The following is a 21,270-nucleotide window of genomic DNA, read 5'->3' as shown; positions in this document are numbered from 1 at the left end:
ATGTGAGTTTGACAAAATATATGCAAAGTACACAGACAAAATAAAGTTAAAGATTACGCTTCTCCACAGTTGTTTGGCCTTAATTTTAGATGTCAGCATTACTATCTGGTAATGAAAGAGATTTTTGATACAGCCAAGCACTCCACTTTGGTTGATAGTTAAGCTAGTTACATCGCTGAAAATTAAAAATATTGCCAAAAACAGCTATATTTAAGTTACAGTGAATGTAAAGAAAACTTAGTAAGCAACTAGGTCAAGTTCAAGCTTCCTGTCAAGATAAAGGTATAAAAACAAATAAGACATAAATATAAAAAAATCTAAATTGTAAACAATATGGATTCATTAAAAACCTCCTAATCACATGGGAATTATACTCAATTCTCCAGCTGATCTAAATAAATTGGACTGTGTTAAACTTAGAGAGAATAAAATGCCAGTTAAGCAGTGTGAGTCGACTGTACTACTACTCCTGCTCATGTTGTTATCCCTTTCACCCACACACTGTTTCGTTTAGAAAGTGATACAGTCATTTGAAGAGCTTTTTGGCAATGGCTAGACAAAAGCCTCAATTTATTGAACAACTAGAGTGGAATGTTTTACAACTGGGCTCCGTGTACAAGCGAACCTCTTTCTGCACGTCAATTTCTACACATAGACGGACACGACAGAGGAGCTGATACAGAGATCAGAGTAACAGGGAGAAAATATGAGTGCAGAACAAGTACAGACTTACAAACCTCCAGAGGTCTGAATAATGCAGCATGACTGACATTAAGAAAGTTAATAGGTCCAGGAGGCATGCTTGGTGTAGCGTAGTTTTCAGTAAACAAAGCTACAAGATTTTCTGGCGATTGACCGAAATTATTTTGGCTGAAGAAATAAATGGCAATGACAGATGACATGAGTATCCATGAGGAAAACAACAAATCAATAATCGTCCAGGACTGACAGTACAGACATACATGTCAATATGTGCACATTTGGCAACTGTATAGAAGTGGAGGGGTAAACTCCCAACATCTCTCTCACGATACATGTCAATAAAAACTTAAAGGTTCCGAGTGAAATTTTCTTGTCAATAACGTAAAATTATGTTAAGATTCAATGTTTTGTTAGCCTTGTAGCTCTTTGTGGTAAATACATCAGTAAATGTGTAGCACATCACTATAAAGACTGAATGCAGCCTTGAGCCTCAGGGCGCTTTTGTTGGTCAATGGACAAATTGATCCTGAAGCATAGAAGAACAGACGTGGAGTGGTTACTGCAGCCTAAATTGTTGAATCCAGCTCAGTTCCTTTATATGTTCCCTTTGATCAGGTTGGCCATTACCGTACCCTGTGTTACAATCGCACTTTGAGTCATAAGTATTTTGTAGACTGAAGAAAATGAATCAGCTTATGGTACAACTGCGTTGCAGGCTGTTTCTATAACTACGTGTACACACATCCTATACTGTCCTATTAATTACATTTAAAACATGCTAATTTTTCTCATTGTTGAACTGAGTTTCACAGTGACTTATTATACATGTCTATTCTATGTGCAGTTCGAATGCAGCAAACATTTTTTTTTTATCTATCTATTTTATCTATCCCAAGTCTATGGGGATCATTTCCATCCTTCAGTAGACCAACGGGATAACTGTGTGTAGATCAAAGTGCTTTTCTTTTTCCATCAGTTTTCAGAGGTCAAATGCTCCACATCTTACATCTACATTATGGGAATACTGAAGGATGAAGATGATCCCTGTAGGCCTTCAGGATAATCCACTAAATCCACCAGGCCTACCAGTCATTAGTTTCAATAAAACAAAAAATCAGTGAGCCAATGTCAAGATTTGCTGACATGTTTATTAAACTTTTTGATGCCCTCTTGTCACATTTGGGACACAAGTCATGTCCTAAACAACTGGAATGACTGAGAGATGCTGGGTAAGCTGATCTTTTCACCATGAAAACTGAGTCATTAAAAGCCATATCTCCCACTGAGAACAGGGTGACATGCATACAACTGATTTAATTTAACAACTAACAGAGAGTTATATCTTCCTTTTCCAGAATCATCTGTGCAGACAGTGGATGGGAACAACTATGGGATGCAATGAAACTGGGCTAATCTTGATCCCATGGAAACGCAAACACATTTGTTCTTCTGAAAAATCGGTTGGTATTGCCGATGTGTAGATGGCTGTCTAAAGGATTCAGTCTGTCATTCTGCCTTAAATAGATCTCAGTCTAATAATTACAGTACAAGAGACTTACAAATATCTATTGTATTGGTTCTTCTCCTGTTTTAGAGGCACTGACCACAACACATTTCTGAAAGGATACAGCCTCAGTTATCCCAGAATTGTTTGCAGGAGGTGGAAAAAATAACAGGAACATATTACAATCTGATGCTATCCAAAACAACACCACCACGAACTATAGCCTCAAATATCATGGATGAATTTAACAGAGCTCCGACACTGTCAACAAAAACTGAATATAATAAGTATCAATTAGATAGTTTTTCTTGAACAATTACTTCATATATTATAAGGTATTCCTGTTTTATGTCATACCAAGGAGAGAGCAAATCGATAATCGTAAATCGATTCACAGGTTATGTACTTTACATGTTCACACAAAGTTTGATCCCTGAGAGGAATGCATTTTCAAAACGCTTGAGTTATCTGCACACTAAGAGCCCAAAGCTGAATACGTTTCAAAAATAAAACAAGGGTAACATTTAGCCAGAGAGATATTTGTGCCCTGCCTCTTGCCTGACCTAGGCAGCTGCTGAGCGACTCACTCATTTACGGCATCACGTCACATGGAACAAGACAATGTGATGACTTTTGGGCATTTTGGTTTGCCGGACAGCAGTGACCGATGTCTTTCAGTTCCTGTTTCTGTCCCGAGTAAGGGAGAATAGCCACAAAGGATTATGTCTGCTGTCTGTTGAATCAATGTGTTGTATGATTGTCCCTGATAGGGATTTGTACAAAGGATTTGAGGAGAACAAGAACAGAAACATTCACAGATTGGGATGGAATTTCATATGCAGGCTGAATAGTAAGTCCAAATCAAGCATATGACCTACAGTGTATTGTATATAACCTGTTTAATTTTTTTTTCACAATTTTGACAACTTGACTGTGTTAAAGTGCCCACAAGAATGAAAAAATATGATGGAACATTTTTATACTCCTGAGCCTACATATGCATGTTCTTGGTGTGAGAACGGTGTGTCATTCACACAGAACTGTCAGTATGTGCTGTGACACATGATAAGAATACCTACTAATCAGGATGGGAATATGCTTTTTTTTCCACATGCGTGCACAGTCACACTCCCTCCAGACGTGCCCACTTAGTTCCGCCCACCTTCTGCATGTCTGCAGATCAGGAAACTGATTGTAATTTACTTCGTGTCCATGGCGACATTCAGCTGTCTAGGTTCATTGCCTCTGACCCTAACACATGGAAGTGTCCACCCACTGGAGATTAAAGACTACGCTATTTGGAAGCTGGCAGTCTGTGGAGATTTGTGCTTGTGAGGCACAGAGCATGGATAGCTGTGATGGCAGCATCCTCTGTGGTTGTCTGAGACTGGCTAGTGGATGCCCCCTTCCCTATCACCCCTAACCGTTCCAGAGGACAAAATGTTCCTCCAGTCAATCTCCAAGCAATGTATTTATAGTTTCCTAATAATGAATCACATTCTCAGAGACTGTCTCTTGTCTGTACTAAGCTAAGCTTGATCACAGACTTCATGTCACTCAGTTTCTGTTTTACTCTCTGAATGACAAGAAAGTGAGATCCACCAAGCACTTCTTTAAGATTTTCAAACCCATTCCGTCTCTTTGAATCTGCAGCTCAGGTGGGACACGCAGCATGTTTCTTCATAAAACGTCTCACGGAAAAAGGTCAGATTCAGTTTCAAGTTTTGCATTTCAAAGACAAAGTTCCTTGTGTTAGTTTTGCTCTAGACATTTGGTTTAGTTCTTCTCAGTTAAAGAAGTCTTGTGCAGAGGATAAAATATACTTAATTATGCACTTAAGTGACTTACACACCAATGGCCAAAGTATGCGCACAGCTGTACACGCCCATACGCACAGTATGGGTTTTGTTGCACCTGTTAGGCTGGGAGAGATTACACCTTGTTATTGGTCTGTTCAACCGCAGGCATGACTTAACCTAGTCATAGTAGAAAAAAACTCTGTTGTTACTAAAAACATTAACGAGGGCTCTGTTCTATTAAAGTGCCCCAGTAAACCATGACAGTGTGACAGTGTCAGGAGCCTGAAACTGCAGCAGCTAAATGGAATTCAACCATCATTAATTTTAATAATTACACTTGTGCTTTTCCCACTCTGACATGTCAAAATCTCTTCTGTGAAAATGAAGTCTGGTAACCTAACAAAAACTTTACTTTCTTTTCAAATCCTGAAAATAATATTTCATCATATTGTGTATATTATAAAATAAAAGTTGACAATGTCAAAGGAGAGGAAAGTGCAACACAGCAGCACAGAGATGCGGGTATAAGCCATTGGGTCAAATGCTTCACTTCAGATCAAGTGGATATAAGCCCAGGGTCAATGCTACCCTTCAGAAAAAGCATCAGATGCATGCCATGTCAGAAATATACTCATCATCAACACATTGTCTCAGATGAGCTCACACAGCCAGTATTCACCAGAACAACCTAACAACATAAAAATACCCCCTCCTCCATGCCCATGTCCACCCCTTCCATTTAAGTTAATCACATAGTATACATTTTAATCTGCTGATTTAAAGGCACAGCTTGCCATCTGGAAAGGCCTGGCAGCGTTTATATGTATGTGTGTGTGTGTGTACAGTATGTCGGGATCTCCGTTCGTCTATTGTGAATAGTGAAACAAGTGTGTGTATGAAGCAGATGACACACTTTTTAGGCACGAGCCCAATGGCTGTTCTGCTATTTTTTGCTTTCACGCATATGGAGACCACCTGACCCACATCGTAAGCTTATTGGAGGGAAATGCATTAGCCATGGTAAAACACACACACACGTACATGTCGCCATGGGTCAGCTGTCTTCATTGACACATTTACGCACACCACAAAAGTACAGCTAACGGGAGTTTTCTCAAACACTCGCATTTCTCTTTCATTTGTAACAAATGCACTGACAGAAAAAAATATATATGTAGATATGCTTGTGTACAAACATGAACAGATGGCCTGGCTTACTTAATCTCCAAAAAATATCCTGCCAACCCAATGACCATCTAGTTTAATGAAGAGAAATTCATCTTAAGCACTTTTTTAATCTCCACTGATATGTAATTAATTTATTAGAAGACTGAGCACAGTTTATCCTAACAGATTTATTTCCGCAGCTTTAAGCAAAAAAAAAACAACTTAGCAACATAAACAATCATTTTTTGGTGTTTTATTTTTCCCTATTTTAATAATCTACACATGAACCACATGCGTGCAGTATTACTGAAGCCTAAAAGAGGTCCCTGCTACTGCATCATACAAAAATGTTTCCTGGAAATCAACACTAATCGCCCTGTCACTCTTTATAACAGAAATGTTGTTTGGCTGCCACTCATGCACAGCCTTTCGATTTCAGCCTCTCAACGCATGTTTAGCAAAGTTAAGATGGCAGCCTTTGTATTTTAGCCCTACAGTGTAATTAGCTGTCAGTGCTCAGTGGATAGGTTTTGTTGTGGAAGCAAGAGGAAAGTCTGCCTGAGCCACAGTGGTACTATGGAGTTAAGAGAAGAATGATTTCTTACAATATGGCATTTAGAGACTCTTTTCGTGATAGCCCTTTTCTGTGAAAAAGTATATTTTCTTTGAAATGTTTCTGTCATTAAAGTATGTCAAAAATCTAAAATACAGAATACAGGATTTTATATAATTAATACTCCTTTAGTCTGTCTCAATACAGTTTGACTTTACCAGCCTGTGTGTAGCACTCAGCCCCAAGCACATGTATTCCTTCTTATCATTTATTCTAGATGTAAATCTTTAAAAATGGGTAACAAAATAATAGTTTCTTTTTTTAATATTTAAAAAACAACTTTCTCAAATAGGTGGATGGTGTAGCTATTATGAAATGTTCCTCAAACAAGAGTAAATACTGTATTTGTTTGGTGCTTCATTTGCTGCTCCAGTGAGTATTTACAGCAGCAGGGCAAGTGGGATTGAATCAAAATAAACTCCAGTAGGCCTGTTCATCCTGATGAAGCAACACGACACACAGTGAAACAGTGTGGCTTACTGATGTGTTTTTAACAACAGGGGTCACGGAGGAATGGGCTGGAATCATTTCATTGTTGTTTTTGATCCTTTTTTGTTGTTGTTGTTGTTGTTGTAGAGTGTGTTGTTGACTATAAAAGATTTCTGTATGTAATACATGCCCCAAGCCAACTACTGTGTGTTTCCTTCCCATTAGATCAGGATGATGCTACATCATGTGCTGGGCTGCTAACTTCCTAGTCCAACCTACGTAAATCTGCCCTCAGGGATTTTGGCCTGGTACTGTCCTGACTCTGAACTGGCACAGGTCTCTGAGTGAGGGATTAGTGAGACACACTGATCCAAATAGTGAAGCTCTGGTGAGACTCTGTGCACATTAACACAGATCAATCTATCAGACCAGTAAAAGATGATCTTTGCATAGAACGTTAGATTTTCTTTATAAGTGGATTTATGGATATAGGATTATGACGAGTGATTTAAACGAGTGACTTCTTAAAATGCAAATATACAGGTAGAACATGCTCTCTGTATGTCTGTATGTATATTTCCCCATTGCAATATAATTTATATGAAGACTGGAAAGCAGCTGCAGCAGTTTGATAAGGTAATACTTGAAAGGTGGAAAGTAAAAATTAAATGTGGAGTTTAGTGTGCCAGTTGTGCCAGAGTTTTTTGTTTAAATCCACTGACTCAAGTTGGACTCAACTCACAAACAAGATGATTGTTGACTCTGAGTGACGTTTGGAGTTTTAATTTCCCTCCAACAGTACGTTTATCTACCTAATCCTGTACCCAACCTTTTTCGTCACCATTTACTTGCCTAAACTTAACACTAAGCTAATGTTTTCTCATCACGAACTACATGAACAGTGAATATAATATATAATTATCTGGGGAAAAATGAAATATTCACATAATTTGCATCTACATGTTAATTAAATGGTTTCCATTTTGGGGTTAATTTCATTACGTTTACCTGTCTCACTCTTGTATGACTTCAGGGAAAATATGAACACTGCACTTCCTTCACCCAGGAATCAAGAAAATTGTGCCTATTCAAACAGTGCTTACAATAATTCCTCTAACTGCTGCACAAAAACAGAATATACAAACAAACATATTTTTGGAAATCAACAATTCAGATGCTTGCTCATCTATACAGAAACCAAAACACATAGTAAAAATCTTCTGTCAGCTTCATTACACTTAATACTGAAATACTGAAGGATGTTAAAGATTGCTGCTATGGCACCACTGCTTTTGAGCAGAGAGAGTTGGAGGAGAGAGGCGTGATGACAAGAGGAGAAAACGATAAACTGGCCTTGAATTCAAAATATTACAAGAACAAGCTGAGCCTGCCAAGCTCCCAGTGTGCTCCTACTAACTCTTGTTATTTAAGGGTTTCCTGTGAAGGTATGCTGCAAACCATGGTCTTCTACAGGGTGGCAGTTAGAGTTACATTGTTTGTTTAGTAAATGTCTTTTTGCATTCTGCCACAGTACCAGGGTACATAACAGCTGTAGAGAGGACTAACAGAAAGTGACAAAGATGACTTTGAGTGACTAAGAAACTGTGATGTCTGAGAAAAGAGAAAGAGGAGTGTGAATATAAACTACAAGTGAAGGGGGGGAGTTTAAATGCACTGACAAACAAAGAGTAAGACAGAGGGCAAGAGAGAATGGACACACATTGAATGATATTGTAATGAATTAGATTTTGGTCATCTCCATGTTAATGCATGTTATGGTGCAGCACTGCCTCCATGGCCTACATTCTGCCAGCTGGCAACACAGAAGTGCATGCATGAGTATGCACCCCCCACTCACACACACAAACACACACACATGGATCTGATGAGACAGTAGTGGGGCAGTATTTGCTACTGGGAAAGATGAGAATATTCTGCATCCATTAATAAAGCTAAGCATGCAGTTTTTTGTTTTTTTTTTGCTGCCATGACACACTGCGAAACTAATGAACTAAAAACTTCCTTTAATGAGCTTTCTAAGCAGCTGTGACTAACTGTTTTCGTGTTATAGTTAAACACCTTCCAGCCTAACATCCCACAGCTAAAAGAACTACTTGCCTATGTAACCCTTGAGTACAAGTCAGGCTCCCCTCATGCAAGCCTTGTGGCTGGTTGGTTTCCTGCTGGCTGACTCTTGTCCAATCCAACACTCCTGTCCCAGTTCCATCCACAGAAGCATATAACTAATTTTAAAGTTGCATGAGGTAGATTAGCCTAGTTCAGCCAAGCAGTGTAAATTGGGATGGGTAAGCTAACGTCTTATGATATCACCGTCATTCTCAAAACCCACAATGGAACGCCATGAATAAGCAAAGGAAAGTCGATGGTACTGAGAGCGTTGTCGTTGTGGAGAGAGAAAAGAAAAGTGTATGTGGGAGTATGTGCATGTCAATGAGTGCTGCTGTGAAATGTTTGTGCATATGTACATGTATGTACCAAAAGGTGGGGTCATGCTATAAGTAATCCACAGAGTGGGTAAGCTAAGCTCCTTAAAGGGGTCTTCCATGGAAAGCAATTGTGACAAATTTAGCTCAGCAATAGAAATTTAGATAAGAAATGACAGATCAGCAGCGCATGCACAGAGTAGCAAAGGGAGATTAAAAGTAATGTCAGCAACAATAAAACCAAACAGAAGAGAAATATATGGATAAAAGAAAATAAGGGTGAAGAAACAAGCAATAAGAGGAAAAAAGAAGGGTGAAACGGTGAAGAAACAGAGGGAGAAAGCGCAACAGACAAAAAAATAAGATTCAGAAGAAAACATTCCTATAGCATCCATCCAAAAAAAAAAAAGAAGAAAAAAAAACACATCGCTCCACAATGCAAATTTGCTGCTCTGCAAGGCAATGTGCAACTTCCAAATTATCCTCCTGTGCAGTGAGTAGAGTCAGGTATGATAACACAAACATAGTACTCACCTAGTCTAGGCTGCCCTTATGGCTGGCACAGAGTAGCATAACTCCAACACACACACACCACCACCACCAATGTGAAACTACGGGTGAGGGCAAACATAAGTAGGAAGAGAAAGAGCACTCCAAGGTGGAGAGAAGAAAAACAGATTTCCAAACAAATGTGTCTGTGTGTGTGTGGGTGTGTGTATGTGTGTGAGTTGGGTGGGTGTGTGTCTGTGTGTGAGGGGATATCCACTCCAACAGCGGTATAATAATAACGGTATAGGAGAGCTCCGTCTCTCTCTCTCTCTGTCTCTGGCAACTGTGACGCGTCAGAGTTTCGTCCAGACCCCTCCCTCCCTCCTACTCTCCCTGTCTTTCCCTCATTCGCTCTTCCAATCCCTCTCTCTTTCCCTCTCTTAATCCCCCGCTTCCCTGGTTGCCCCACCTCCCAACCAAAAGACTGATAAAGACTTTGAGCCGCGAGTCTGGCACACTACAGGTACATACAAGTACTGTATGTGGGGAAAAATGTATAAATATGTATGTGGCTTGTACTTACTGTACTTAGGTTGAGTTGAGCCAAGTGCTCAACACATCCGTATTAAATGAAAAACTTTGCTTAAATAAAATGTTTGCTCATTTAAATGAGGAAATGTCTAATAAAAGAATAATTTAACAGGCCTGAGAGTTTGACCAAGCATTCAATGCCAACATTAGATGCTTCACACATTTCAGTGAGTTCTCCAAAAGAAGAAAGGTTTGATGCTCCTAAATAACAGTATCCCAGCCTGAATGATTAATGCTTAATGATTAAGTTAACTTACCAGTGGGGTGGTAGTTGTGTTGTGTGGGTACTTTAAGATGCTTCTTCCTCCCCAGCTCTTCCCCAAGTAGGTAGTACCATCCTTGAACCTCCTACAGCACACACACAAAGACTGAATATATATGTGTATATGTGTGTATGTGAGTGGGTGCGTGTGTGTATGTGTGGGTATGTTGACTTTAAGCTTGGTGATTCAACCTACTGAGTAGTAAGTTTAAAATGAATCCTCTATGTGAGTATATGAACATGTACAGAAACACATACACAAAAGCAAGGACACACACACGGTCTCAATGTGCTTGCCCCCCCCCCCCCCCGCTGGAAACACTGAACACACACACACACACACTCACCACTCACAATGCTTTAGCTTATTCCAGCAGCTGATGTCCCCCACTTCTGCACTTCTGCCTTGTGAGCCAGATGGTGTGTGTGGGTGTGTATGTGATTGCATTGATGTGTGTGTATGTGTGTGTGTGTGTGTGTGTGTACATGTGTGTTATGTGTTTGCCACTACTATACGTGGGTTACATAAAGCTGCGCAGGCTCTGGCAGAGGGGGTCTGATTTGTAATCCTGATGATGTGAACACAGTCTTGCAAACAAGGACATGAAAACACCGTCATAAGCTCTGCCATCATTTTACTCTGTCACACGTTTATTACAGCACACACTCACACACAGACATATACACACACATGCACGCACACACACACAGCTAGCCACTGCTTTTGTACTAAATAATGTGATGCCATGGACAGTGACAATAATCTCCATTTTAAAAGCATCTTATCTGAGTGGACAGATTTCTGCAGGCTGTGGGACAAGGGGGGAGGACGGGCAGAGGGACTTGTATAGAAGAAGGGGGAGGGGAAGGCATATGTCCTGAAAGTCAGTGAGGGATTTACACCAATCGTTCAATATTACCCTGCACATGTGACAAAGGGGTAAAGAGCAAGGCACAGAGAGCTGTTAGTCAGGAGGGACACAAACAAGAAAGATGGAAAGAGAAAGCAGGAGATGAGAAAGAAATAAAAAGCACAAACTGACAAAAGGGTGAAAACAAATAACAAGATGTGACAGGCAAGCAAAGCAGGTAAAAATAACAGCTAACACTCATAAGCTCCAAATCCCTGTAAAATAAAACAGAGAACACAGAGAAGGGAAACAGAGACGGATGGGTTTCTAGGAAGGGATGGATGGAAAATAAAAACAGGAGAGAATTACAGATGTGGTGGAGGGGATGAGGAGACATACCTCCCTGTGACTCAAAGCTAAAGCTCCCTTATTAGCATATTAAGCCAATTAAAAATTAATTGTGATAAATGTTAGAGGAAGGAAGCCATTAGCCTGACTAAAATATAGTTTCTGTCCCTTGCTTGTTTTCCTCACTTGATGTGGATGTTAATTGAAACTACAGAAAAGAGAGTAAGAGAAAACAAGAGGTTTTGTAAATTTGCAGCTGTGTTCATGCTTGTTTTCCTAATTTTACTTCTAAACACCAAATTTAGTGTTTTCTGTCAATTTCTCAGCCTGTTGTGAGAAAAAACAATGAAAGCAATGATAAAAACAGCAGCTAATTGAATGCAGACACCACTTTCCGTGTCATTCAAATTGAAATTTTTGGCTCTACTTCCTTTAAATGTCTTAAAGCCTCAGACAAAGAAATTAAAGGCAGGCACTCGAAGACTTTTTCAGCCTAAAAAAAAATCTCTTAGTCACACTGAGGGGGGGGGGGGGGGGGCGGGGGACTTAAACTACTATATCACCAGCACACTTCTATTGTCTGCTTCGAAAACAGCTCAGATTATAGGGTTCAAAAGGCAGAGTACTCCAATGGTGAAGGGCACCAACTGTGTCCTGCAAGTACAGAAACTGACAAAGTCCATAATTCATGGCAAAAAGTTGTTGCTCCTTTTTATGAGGGCTTTTCTCATTAGCGCTGCAGCCATAATGCTCATACGGGTTCCCTGCATTCTCTAGGGCAGAATCTAGTTAGTCAGACAGTATATTTGCCATAATGAAGCATTTATAATAGCTGTACCCTTACGGTATACTGTAAAACTGTAAAAGTACTGTAAAAAGAATACATCTACTGTCTTTATATTGTCTTAAAAGTACATACAATTGCATTCTAAATGATGCAAAAACACCAAAGTGCTGGAGCATTACATGCAAGTTGCAGTGGTTAGTGCACAAACCACTAAAATATGCACTTTCTTTTTAAAATGTGAATATGTGGTACACTGCAGGAAAAAAAATGCACGTCTGCAAAGGCAGAGGAAAGACAGTTGGATAAATTAGAGTTGAATAATTAAATAGTGCAGAGAAAGAGCTAAGAAAAGCAGTTATGTGCATATACTGTTCAGCAGAGGCAAACCTATTACTTCTAACTCTGCCAAAGAGCAACACTGAACTCTTGGACCTCACATTTATCTGCTATCACCTGGGACAGTTTGGGGAGAAAAAGTGAGGTCTGAGTGTTCTTCTATATTATGACGTGGGTGTGTGGGAAGAAGTGGTGTCAACCTTCATGTGTCTGTCATTGTGTGTTTGAGTAGTTGTCCTCTCCCCATTCATTGAGTGTCTGAATATCCCACCAAGAATTGACTCAGAGTTATCAATTAGCTTCCTCTTTTGTATGTTCTTGCCATGCTAGCGGCACAGTCGGTCGGTCAGTCCTCAACCTTGGTTTGGACTGAAATATCTCAACAATTATTGAAGTGATAGCCATTAAATTTTGTATAGACATTGATGGAAGACTTGTACTCTTGTTTCAGTGTCAGGGAGAGTATGAAGTATCCGTCTAGTAACAGCTACCGAAGCACAAAGGCCAAAGCAACAGTGAAGAAATGTGTGTAATGAGAACAGGATGTACCGTGTTCTAGAGACAGCTCAGACACAGACTGACAAAAGGGATCGACTTTGGACTTTGTTGTCTTGTGACAGAAAACAAAATGGGACTGGCCATCATTACAGTGCCGGAGATATCAAAACCTCTAAAGATAACATTTTCTTTTAAGGTGTAATGCTTGTTCATAGTCTGACCATGTGGTACACTGTCTATCTAAATCACTATCTATCACTGTCTAAAATAATTTTTATTATATTAAATGAAAGACGTGAGACTCAGTGAGACTAATAAAGCAGGCATGTGTCTGTGTGTGTGTGTGACCCATAACATTTCAGTAGAGAGAGTGACTCAAAAGTGTGTTTCGCTCCAGTATCTGGCGGCAATGTTGCTGTGCTGTAACACTGGTAACCCCAAAGTGTTTCTTCTCAAATATTGAGGTCACTGGAATTCATTCACACTGCACTAAACTCTGAAATTCATGGTCTAATGGATGGACACACACACACACACACACACACACACACAAACACACACACACAAAGACTTAAAGTTTAAAAGAGAGCTAAGGTCACTGTTTACAGAATGTCTTTATTCCTATAATCTATGTATTCAGACTCACCTTGTCTGTGTCCATAAGGGAGTGAACACCAAAGCTCATGCAACCCAGCAGTGCACTCATCCTGTTGATACACAGAGAGACAGAGTGAACAGATAAGCAGGATAAAAATCAATGAACACCCATAAATAAAGCTGATGGGTCATCTAACTCAGGCCTGACATCTGAAATGTGTTTTATGACCTAACAACAAATCCAAACTAATCAATGGGATGTTGTTTATCATCTTTATGACAGATTTTGTCACACATAATCTTGCCTCCTTTATTATGGAACAGAAAGGACAACATTGATCCCTTGTGTGAAATCAGTGCTGTTACAAGGATAATAAACCACATTCAAGCAAAACAACAATAAAAAAAAAAAAACGTTTTAAGCAATAAAAATGTGAGAATAAAAATGTGGGAAATATTTTTCATGAATATGTCAACACAATTGACATTGAACAAATTTATTATCAGACTTATGGGTGTGTGTGTGTGTGTGTGTGTGTGTGTATGTGTGTGTGTGCGTGTGGTCGTGGTGGTGGTGGCAATGGAGTGGGCAGGGATGTTTAATTATGCATACATGAGAAAAACAGTTCTCGACAACCTCCCAGCTGGACAGGACTAATGCAGCTGCTGATGCTGTTTTGAGAGCAAACTGGCCGTCAGCACAAATGAGCACTTGAAATGTTTCTTGGCTCCACTCGGTAGAATGAGTCAGTGACCGAAAAAGCTCCACTGCATTGACAGAATGTCATGAAGACACTATTGAGTTTATAATAGCCTGTTCTACCAGAACATCCCGAGAATCCAGATTCAGCTCTGTCAAACTTTTTCACCAGAATAGAAAGCCAACAGTACATGCCCACCATGCAAGCCCACGGTATTTTCAGACATGGATCACCACAGGGGAAGACAATTGTTTCTTTGAAAGATTAATGCAGTGACACTGTATACTTTTCTTATTGCAAACAAATCCCATAAAAAAGACCAAAACCAACAATGATCCTACTAACAAGAAGTACCTGTGTAGCCAAATACTAATATACTTTATTCCTTTTACGTCCAGAAATGTAACAGTCAACAGTGCTGTGCACCACAATGCCTAAGTACAGCTGTGTACAGAGGGAGAAACTATCTGTGCAAAATAAATAAAATCACAAAATACATAATGTATAATGGCAACACATAATCCCAAGGATTCTTTCTTCCAAATGATACTGCACATATTTTTTTAGTTTCCTCTTCAAAGTTGCATGGCCAAACACTGACCAAGCACTGTCAATCTATTCACAGCAATTTCATCACTGTGCATTTACACAAGCAGCACTAGTTTTTGGGTATGGAGAAATAAAACCAGGAATGACGTTATTATCCTGATTGGATTTGTGAACAGACAATTAAGTAAAGATTTTTCTTTTTTTTCTTTGCAGCACACTGTGTCATTGTGTCCATACATTACAGGACTGCTCACATTCATGAAAGGATCAGCTGCTGGGTTTGGCTACAGCAGCACTTTGGCCAGTGTTCTGTGGTGTTTAAGAGGATTTGCTGAAGAGGCACTGCTTCCCACAACTTCCATATAGCAGAAGGGGGAGTCAAATAAGCACCTTTTCATGACATTTCTGGCTGGACTTTATTAAAAAATGGCTTCTGAGGAGGATCTGCGTGAAACGGGGGTAAAGTTCACTCCTGCAGAGATGCCGTAAGGAGATTTTTTTCCTTTTTGTTTTGACATTGGTGGCTCATGAGCTGCTTCTACAGTTTATGTATGAATGTACAGTGCTGATAAGACAACATCTTGTACTATGCAGGCCACTGTGCACAGCCCATTAACATTGAAATCTTGTCTGCAGAGCAAAATCCTCACAGTACCTGAATCTCCACCTAACCATTAAATTAGCTCTTGTAACAGGCCTGGCAGTTTTATCTCAAAGCTGACATTCAGGGTCTATGCTTTTTTAAATTTTGTCAGAGTTCCTAGAAGTTCAAAGACACACAGAACATTTCCTGCTTTCCTCTCCTGACACACATTATTCTCAGAAATGGGGGAACATAATTTTCTATTCAACACAAGGTCCAAACCAGCGCTTTCATATGCAATAATGTGAATATTGCTTTGAATGAATGCTATGAATGTGCACTGTGTCCCTGGGTGTATGAGAGTGGACTTCCTTAACAGGTTGTGATCTCGAGGTCTTTTCCTTGATCAACTCCACAATAAAGCCATGGGCGGAGTTGGTCAGGTCACTACTTTTCATCTGAGGTGACAGGCGGCTGGTGCTGAACAGATGCTTCCCTGGTTTGTCGTAGAAGACTACAATACTGTCTTTGCTTGACAGAGCAGCTGGTAAATCTATGGTTATGTGTGAAATGGCTTTGAGTGGATTTGAAGAATGTGAACAAAGCCTGCTAAGCACAAGTTTATGTATCATAACCTTGATTCTGAGCTATTCAGTACCAAGAACATCTAAGAGTCTACTTTTCAGTTAATGTCTGTCTATTGCCTAAAGGAGAGCACAGTGCCCAACGCTTTTAATAAATGCAATTTCTCAGGAAAGCTATACTATATAATTTTATCAGATGATAAAAGGTACAGACAAATATTCAAACAGGCATATACCGTATGTGGCAAACACTGAAGAATACTGCTTCATCAAATGTATATTACTATTGGAAACATTTAGTCCTGCTGGCTTTTCCCAATTAATACCAGCGGCCATTTGGTGTGAATGAGGCTTAATTGCTTACCAAAGATCCGTAAATCGCTCTTAATCTGCGCCCCAGAAACTGTCCCAAAAAGGTCTTTATCTTCATAAGCATTCTATGACATAAACTCAACACTCGTTTAAGCCCATCATTCTATACAGTACATCTGCATACATCCTGTAAAGCACATGCTGTATGTGATATTTTGTTATTATGCAACTGCAACCCACAAGAACTAAAAGAGATTCTTACAGTAAACCATACAAACCATGTTAAGAGAATAGTGTTCTTTAGACTTTAGCACATACAGTAGTAGGTGTAAAGTATAATACTTTCCTTCTCTCCCTTCAACACAACATAGCACAAAAAATTTGTGACTCATTCAACCATATGTCCTCCATCCCCAGCAATGACCCTGTTTCAGTGTAAGTCTGCTGAGGCAGGGAGGCGAGAGTAACACATTCACTCTGCCAGATTCAGAAACAGACATACAAAGAAACACACACAGAGGGAGGCAAACACGCAGAAGTATGCAGCAGCATCAATTATAAAATGGTATTTTGTTGACCCAATAGGAAGCTTTGTGTCTGTGCATGCGTGGTGTGCTCGCTAATGTGTTACAGCTTCTTGGAAACAAACACTTTAAATGCAAGTTTGAATGAAAGAAACAAAAACAATTTACTTCATTATCCTCTCTCCTGTTAATATTATCATGAGCCACACTGTCACCATCCTCAATTTTTTCAGCAGGTACCTTGTTGTGGAGTCAGAGTTCCACATTGTGAAGAGCAGCCTCTTATGAAGGTCTCCCCCTCTGACAACACTGAAAACAAAGGAACGAAAGTGAGTCAGCTGGTCTTAAATGTTAACTGTCTCGAGGCAGAATGTGAGGCATACTTTCATTTGCAGTGCAGACGTGTCTGCATTAGTTTGCACCACCCAACCAAAAACTTGTGCTTTTCTTGGGGCTTCAGGAATCTGTTTCATAAAAGTAGTTAGAGGAAATGACACTGGAGAGTGACTGGAGGGAAACAACAGAAAGAACTGCAGTTCAGACATTAGCTCAAAGCTCATATTCACATAAACACACGAATAAGGCCAGGTGAAAATTCACCTTGCTTTTTTGTAACTCGCTAGCTAACTATATGAGCTGCTTCCCCTGAAACCCACACAAAAGATTTAAAAGCTCTGTAAATACAATGCAAAGATTACTCATATCCAGGTGGAATTTATGGTTTAAGCAACATAGTTTTAAGCTAAGGAAACAAAGATTTTCAAAAAAATCTTGAAGCAGTCCACACATCTTGGACAATTAATGGTTGTAGAAATTGGCTAAATGCTTACAAGTAAAAGGTTTGTAAGAAGACGGGGTTCCTACAGTGAGGAACCATCTGAGTCTTCTGTCTGTCTGTAGGATCACTGTTTGGGAACATGCCAACCTGAAGAACACAGAAAAACAAAATGTCAGGTAATCCAGTTTCCACCATTGTCTTACAGTGTCTGCATGTGCTTCTTTTTATCTTCACAGTAGTACATACCTTAACATAAGAGTCACATGGCCCCTGGCATTCTTCCAGTATGCCTCTCGCCTCCAAAACTGTGAACACATATAAAATTATGGAAAAGCGCATTACATGAGATCATATTATGTACTGTTGACTTTTTAGTCACATTAATTATGCAGTAAGTGCACATCAAATTTTCAGGTTCTGGGTCAAAATGAGGGAACAGAGAACTAACACTTGACCCGCAAAAGCTATGTTCCACTGTAAAGCTTACTGTGACTCAGGTCCTGCATAATGTGCAATATTTTTGAATGAACTCACTATTACTACAAAAACATGATCAGGTTTGTTTATATAGACCACATGTTCATGTATCACAGATCCAGACAATATAGAAGCATTTTTGCCAGATGTGATGGATAAGCTGATTTGGTTGGGGAAAAAAAGGGCTGCCATGTTTAACACAGCTTGCCTGACTCCTATTAACTCGCCCATATTTTCGTTTCTTGCTTAATCACAGTGAAAATGTGAAAATAATTTGAAAGAATTCCAGTGGCTGAGAACTAAAAAGAGAAAATTTCAAACTTCACAGAAACAGCTGCTGTTGATGCTGGCGTAAATCAAAATATGATGCTTTTTTTTTCTTGTCTTCACCACAGCCAGCAAAGCCATTTTACTGGGGGTATTTTAGCCTGTACCAGGAGCTATCTACCCCCACTTGGTACTCAAAAACCACATGAACACTGGGACAGGGTGCTTGTATGAAGTGATTTAATCTATATCAAATCCAACCTGTCAACTTAATACAATATAAAATAACTATAGCTATCCACTCATCAACTGCAACACCAGCCACAGTCCCTGAAATAAATAAACTATTTACTAATGTATTTACCACAGTTTTGCATTTAGAGGAGGGTTGTTCAAACTATGAAATGACAATTTTCCAAGACATATTTAGTGGTGGGATTGTACTGAGTTGCATTATCTTGAGGTGTTTTTATGGTTCTGTTCATCCTCCTGTAAACTGAATCAGAAAAGATATTTAGATATTTTATCAGTTGTGTCACGACACAAAAAAAGACCGGACAAGGACAAAATACTCAGAAAAACATCTAGTTTGACATCTGATGAGTAAATGGCCATTCACACAGAGAAATGACAGGGGCACAAAAGACGCTGAGAGGGGAGATGGAGTCTCACAAACAAAAGTAGGAGGGTGCACGGCTTTGGTTGCTGGGAGACCAAAATAAACAACCACTTTTGTTGGATTAATGTACCCAGCTCCCTTCCCTCTCTACCTACGCCTTTTCTCATGCATGGTAGCTTGTCATGGTTTGACAGGTGATGTTCCATTAAATATCTCACATTGTATGTTGCACATCCTATGTGCTATAGAAATACGTTGACTTATCATGTACTTTTTCAATATTTTACATTATGATTTTATCAATATTTGACCGGCCCCAAGCAGGCACACACTGTGTTTTACTTTCATTACAATAAAAAAGTGTCTCCACAAAAGTGTCTCTCTGTACGAGCAGCCTTTAACATGACTCACCACTAACAACAAGTACCTCTTGCTCTTGGATGATTGACAGCTTCAGCTGACCTATTGAAAACAAGAGAAGGAGGGTTATGACAGGGAGGCAAGTATCATTGCTATATAATGGTTTATAATAACAAGTGGTTCAACATTTTGGTAAATTCACTTATTTGCTTTCTTGCAGAGATCATGACTTCTGCTTAAATATGAAGCTACCTGGAGATGGTTAGCTTAGCTTAGCACAAAGACCTGTTTTACAGGGGGTCATGTACTTGACTATTTCTTAACCACACTTCCTGACCTCTCCACTGGTTCCACGGAGACCTTAAAATTCTAAACAATAAAATACTACAGGAATTCTAACAAGATGTTAATAAACAATAAACAATATCAGACCTGGCAGCAGAGGAACTACGAGCACCCACATGCAAACCAAAGTGGGTCAAATAGCCTTTAAAGGCCAGTTGGCTTTGTGTATGTGTATGTGTGAGTGTGTGTCTGTGTTCTGCACGTTGTGGTTGCAAAAATCTGTTCACATTGTAACATTGTGTCATCTCCCATCTGAGGACCAAAGACTCAATTACCATAGGTTTGACAATTTTTTTAAATTTAACTTACTTAGGTATGTCTGTGTGTGTCCACTGTCTATCAGCTGTCACTTTTTCTCTCCCTCCCTCTCCCTCTTTCCTGTAAGTCTCCTAGTGCTCCTACCAGCTCTAGGAGACTTGCTAGCCATGTTGACATGGTCACTGCTAACATTGGCTTTGTGCTATTTTTAATTAATCCTGCTCATAAGGGTGCAGTCTAAAGCTGAAATGTGGGAGCCTCGTTGTGTGATAACGCTGCTGGCACTTCAGAGCTTGGGTACAAGGGATGTTTGTCGTTCCCACACTGAACTTGGCATGGTTTTGTGCTGCTGGCTGCAATGGAAGAACAAAGTGAAAACACGCCTGGACCTGCCTGGCACAAAGGTAGTTATGAAGTAGTCTGAAACATCTCAAAATCAATCTATATCACATTGAAAGTATAAGCCAAACCAAGAGTTGTAGGAAAGCAGCAGTATAAAGAGAACACGTGAATACTGACCACTGTAAGTACAAGGCTTTTGAAAAATTCTCCCATACACTTGGCACATTTTTGTGCAGGAGAGAGATCAGTATAGACAGATTTGATTATTTGTAATCCAAGTAAATTAAACACCTTGGGGTGAGAGACTGAGAAAGTGTCATGCAGATTAGTATTATTGCTTTTTCTGGTTTTGCATTTTGGAAATAATTCCACAGTACTGTGAGAGGATATTCCTTTCAAAAAAAGAATGTCCCTAAGTCTAACTGACACCTTCTTTCCATCTTACGTTGTCTAAATGGGTAAAAGGTATTCATGTTTGCAGTGAACAGGCACCAGGAGTGGGAGCTGTATTGATCCTTTAATGGGATTTTCCTTCATTCTTGAAACACTACAAGTGATACCATGGAACACAGAGTCAATACGTGGCTCCAACAGATGGAATACATTAGCCTTGTAACATCAGCTCATACAAGGAGAGAAAAACAGAATTAAGATGTGGTAAATATCAGTCAACTGGGATTTAAACGATGGAAGATAAACATGCAAAGGTTTTCAGAGGCAAGGAAGAAAGAAATAGGAGGCACAAGGGAGAAGAGGAGAGCTGTCTTTTTGGAAAGTAGATATAAGAGTGGAACACTGACATTTCGGAGGCAGAGGTTGTAGTCTGTGAGAGCAGGAGTGAATTAATATGGCATGGCAGACGAGACAGCACTGAGGGTCAATACATGCACAAATAAAAACACACCCACGACACATGAATACACATGAAAATGCACCCCCTCACACTTCTGGATGCGTGGTTAATGGTTAGGTGCAGATCATGGTCTTGATCATTGTTCTTAATTAATGAGCAAGCATTAATGAGCAAGGCTAAGAGGCTACAGCCATGCTAGCAGCTCTGTGATACTAGGCATAGTAGTGATTTGAGCTAAATGCTAACGTCAACGTACTACTCACAATAACAATGCTAAGGTGCTAATGTTTAGCATGTACAA

General features: G+C 39.6%; 1 protein-coding gene across 1 annotated transcript in view; it reads right to left on the bottom strand.

The window, feature by feature from the left end:
- The window catches only part of rgs3a (regulator of G protein signaling 3a), a 153,038-nt gene that overhangs the window by 121,793 nt on the left and 9,975 nt on the right, over window positions 1-21,270 (bottom strand). Inside the window, exons 3-8 of the mRNA XM_041058710.1 lie at window positions 19,223-19,273; window positions 17,695-17,753; window positions 17,501-17,595; window positions 16,911-16,979; window positions 13,467-13,527; window positions 9,996-10,086 (exon numbers count right to left, since the gene is read on the bottom strand). Coding sequence (XP_040914644.1) covers window positions 9,996-10,086; window positions 13,467-13,527; window positions 16,911-16,979; window positions 17,501-17,595; window positions 17,695-17,753; window positions 19,223-19,273 — 426 coding nt within the window. The remainder of the gene's footprint in view (window positions 1-9,995; window positions 10,087-13,466; window positions 13,528-16,910; window positions 16,980-17,500; window positions 17,596-17,694; window positions 17,754-19,222; window positions 19,274-21,270) is intronic.

Source organism: Toxotes jaculatrix, chromosome 16 (genome assembly GCF_017976425.1).
Source record: "Toxotes jaculatrix isolate fToxJac2 chromosome 16, fToxJac2.pri, whole genome shotgun sequence".
In the NCBI taxonomy this organism is placed as follows: Eukaryota; Metazoa; Chordata; class Actinopteri; family Toxotidae; genus Toxotes; species Toxotes jaculatrix.
Note: the sequence above shows the minus strand (reverse complement) of the source record. Positions and strands in the feature narration are given on the sequence as shown.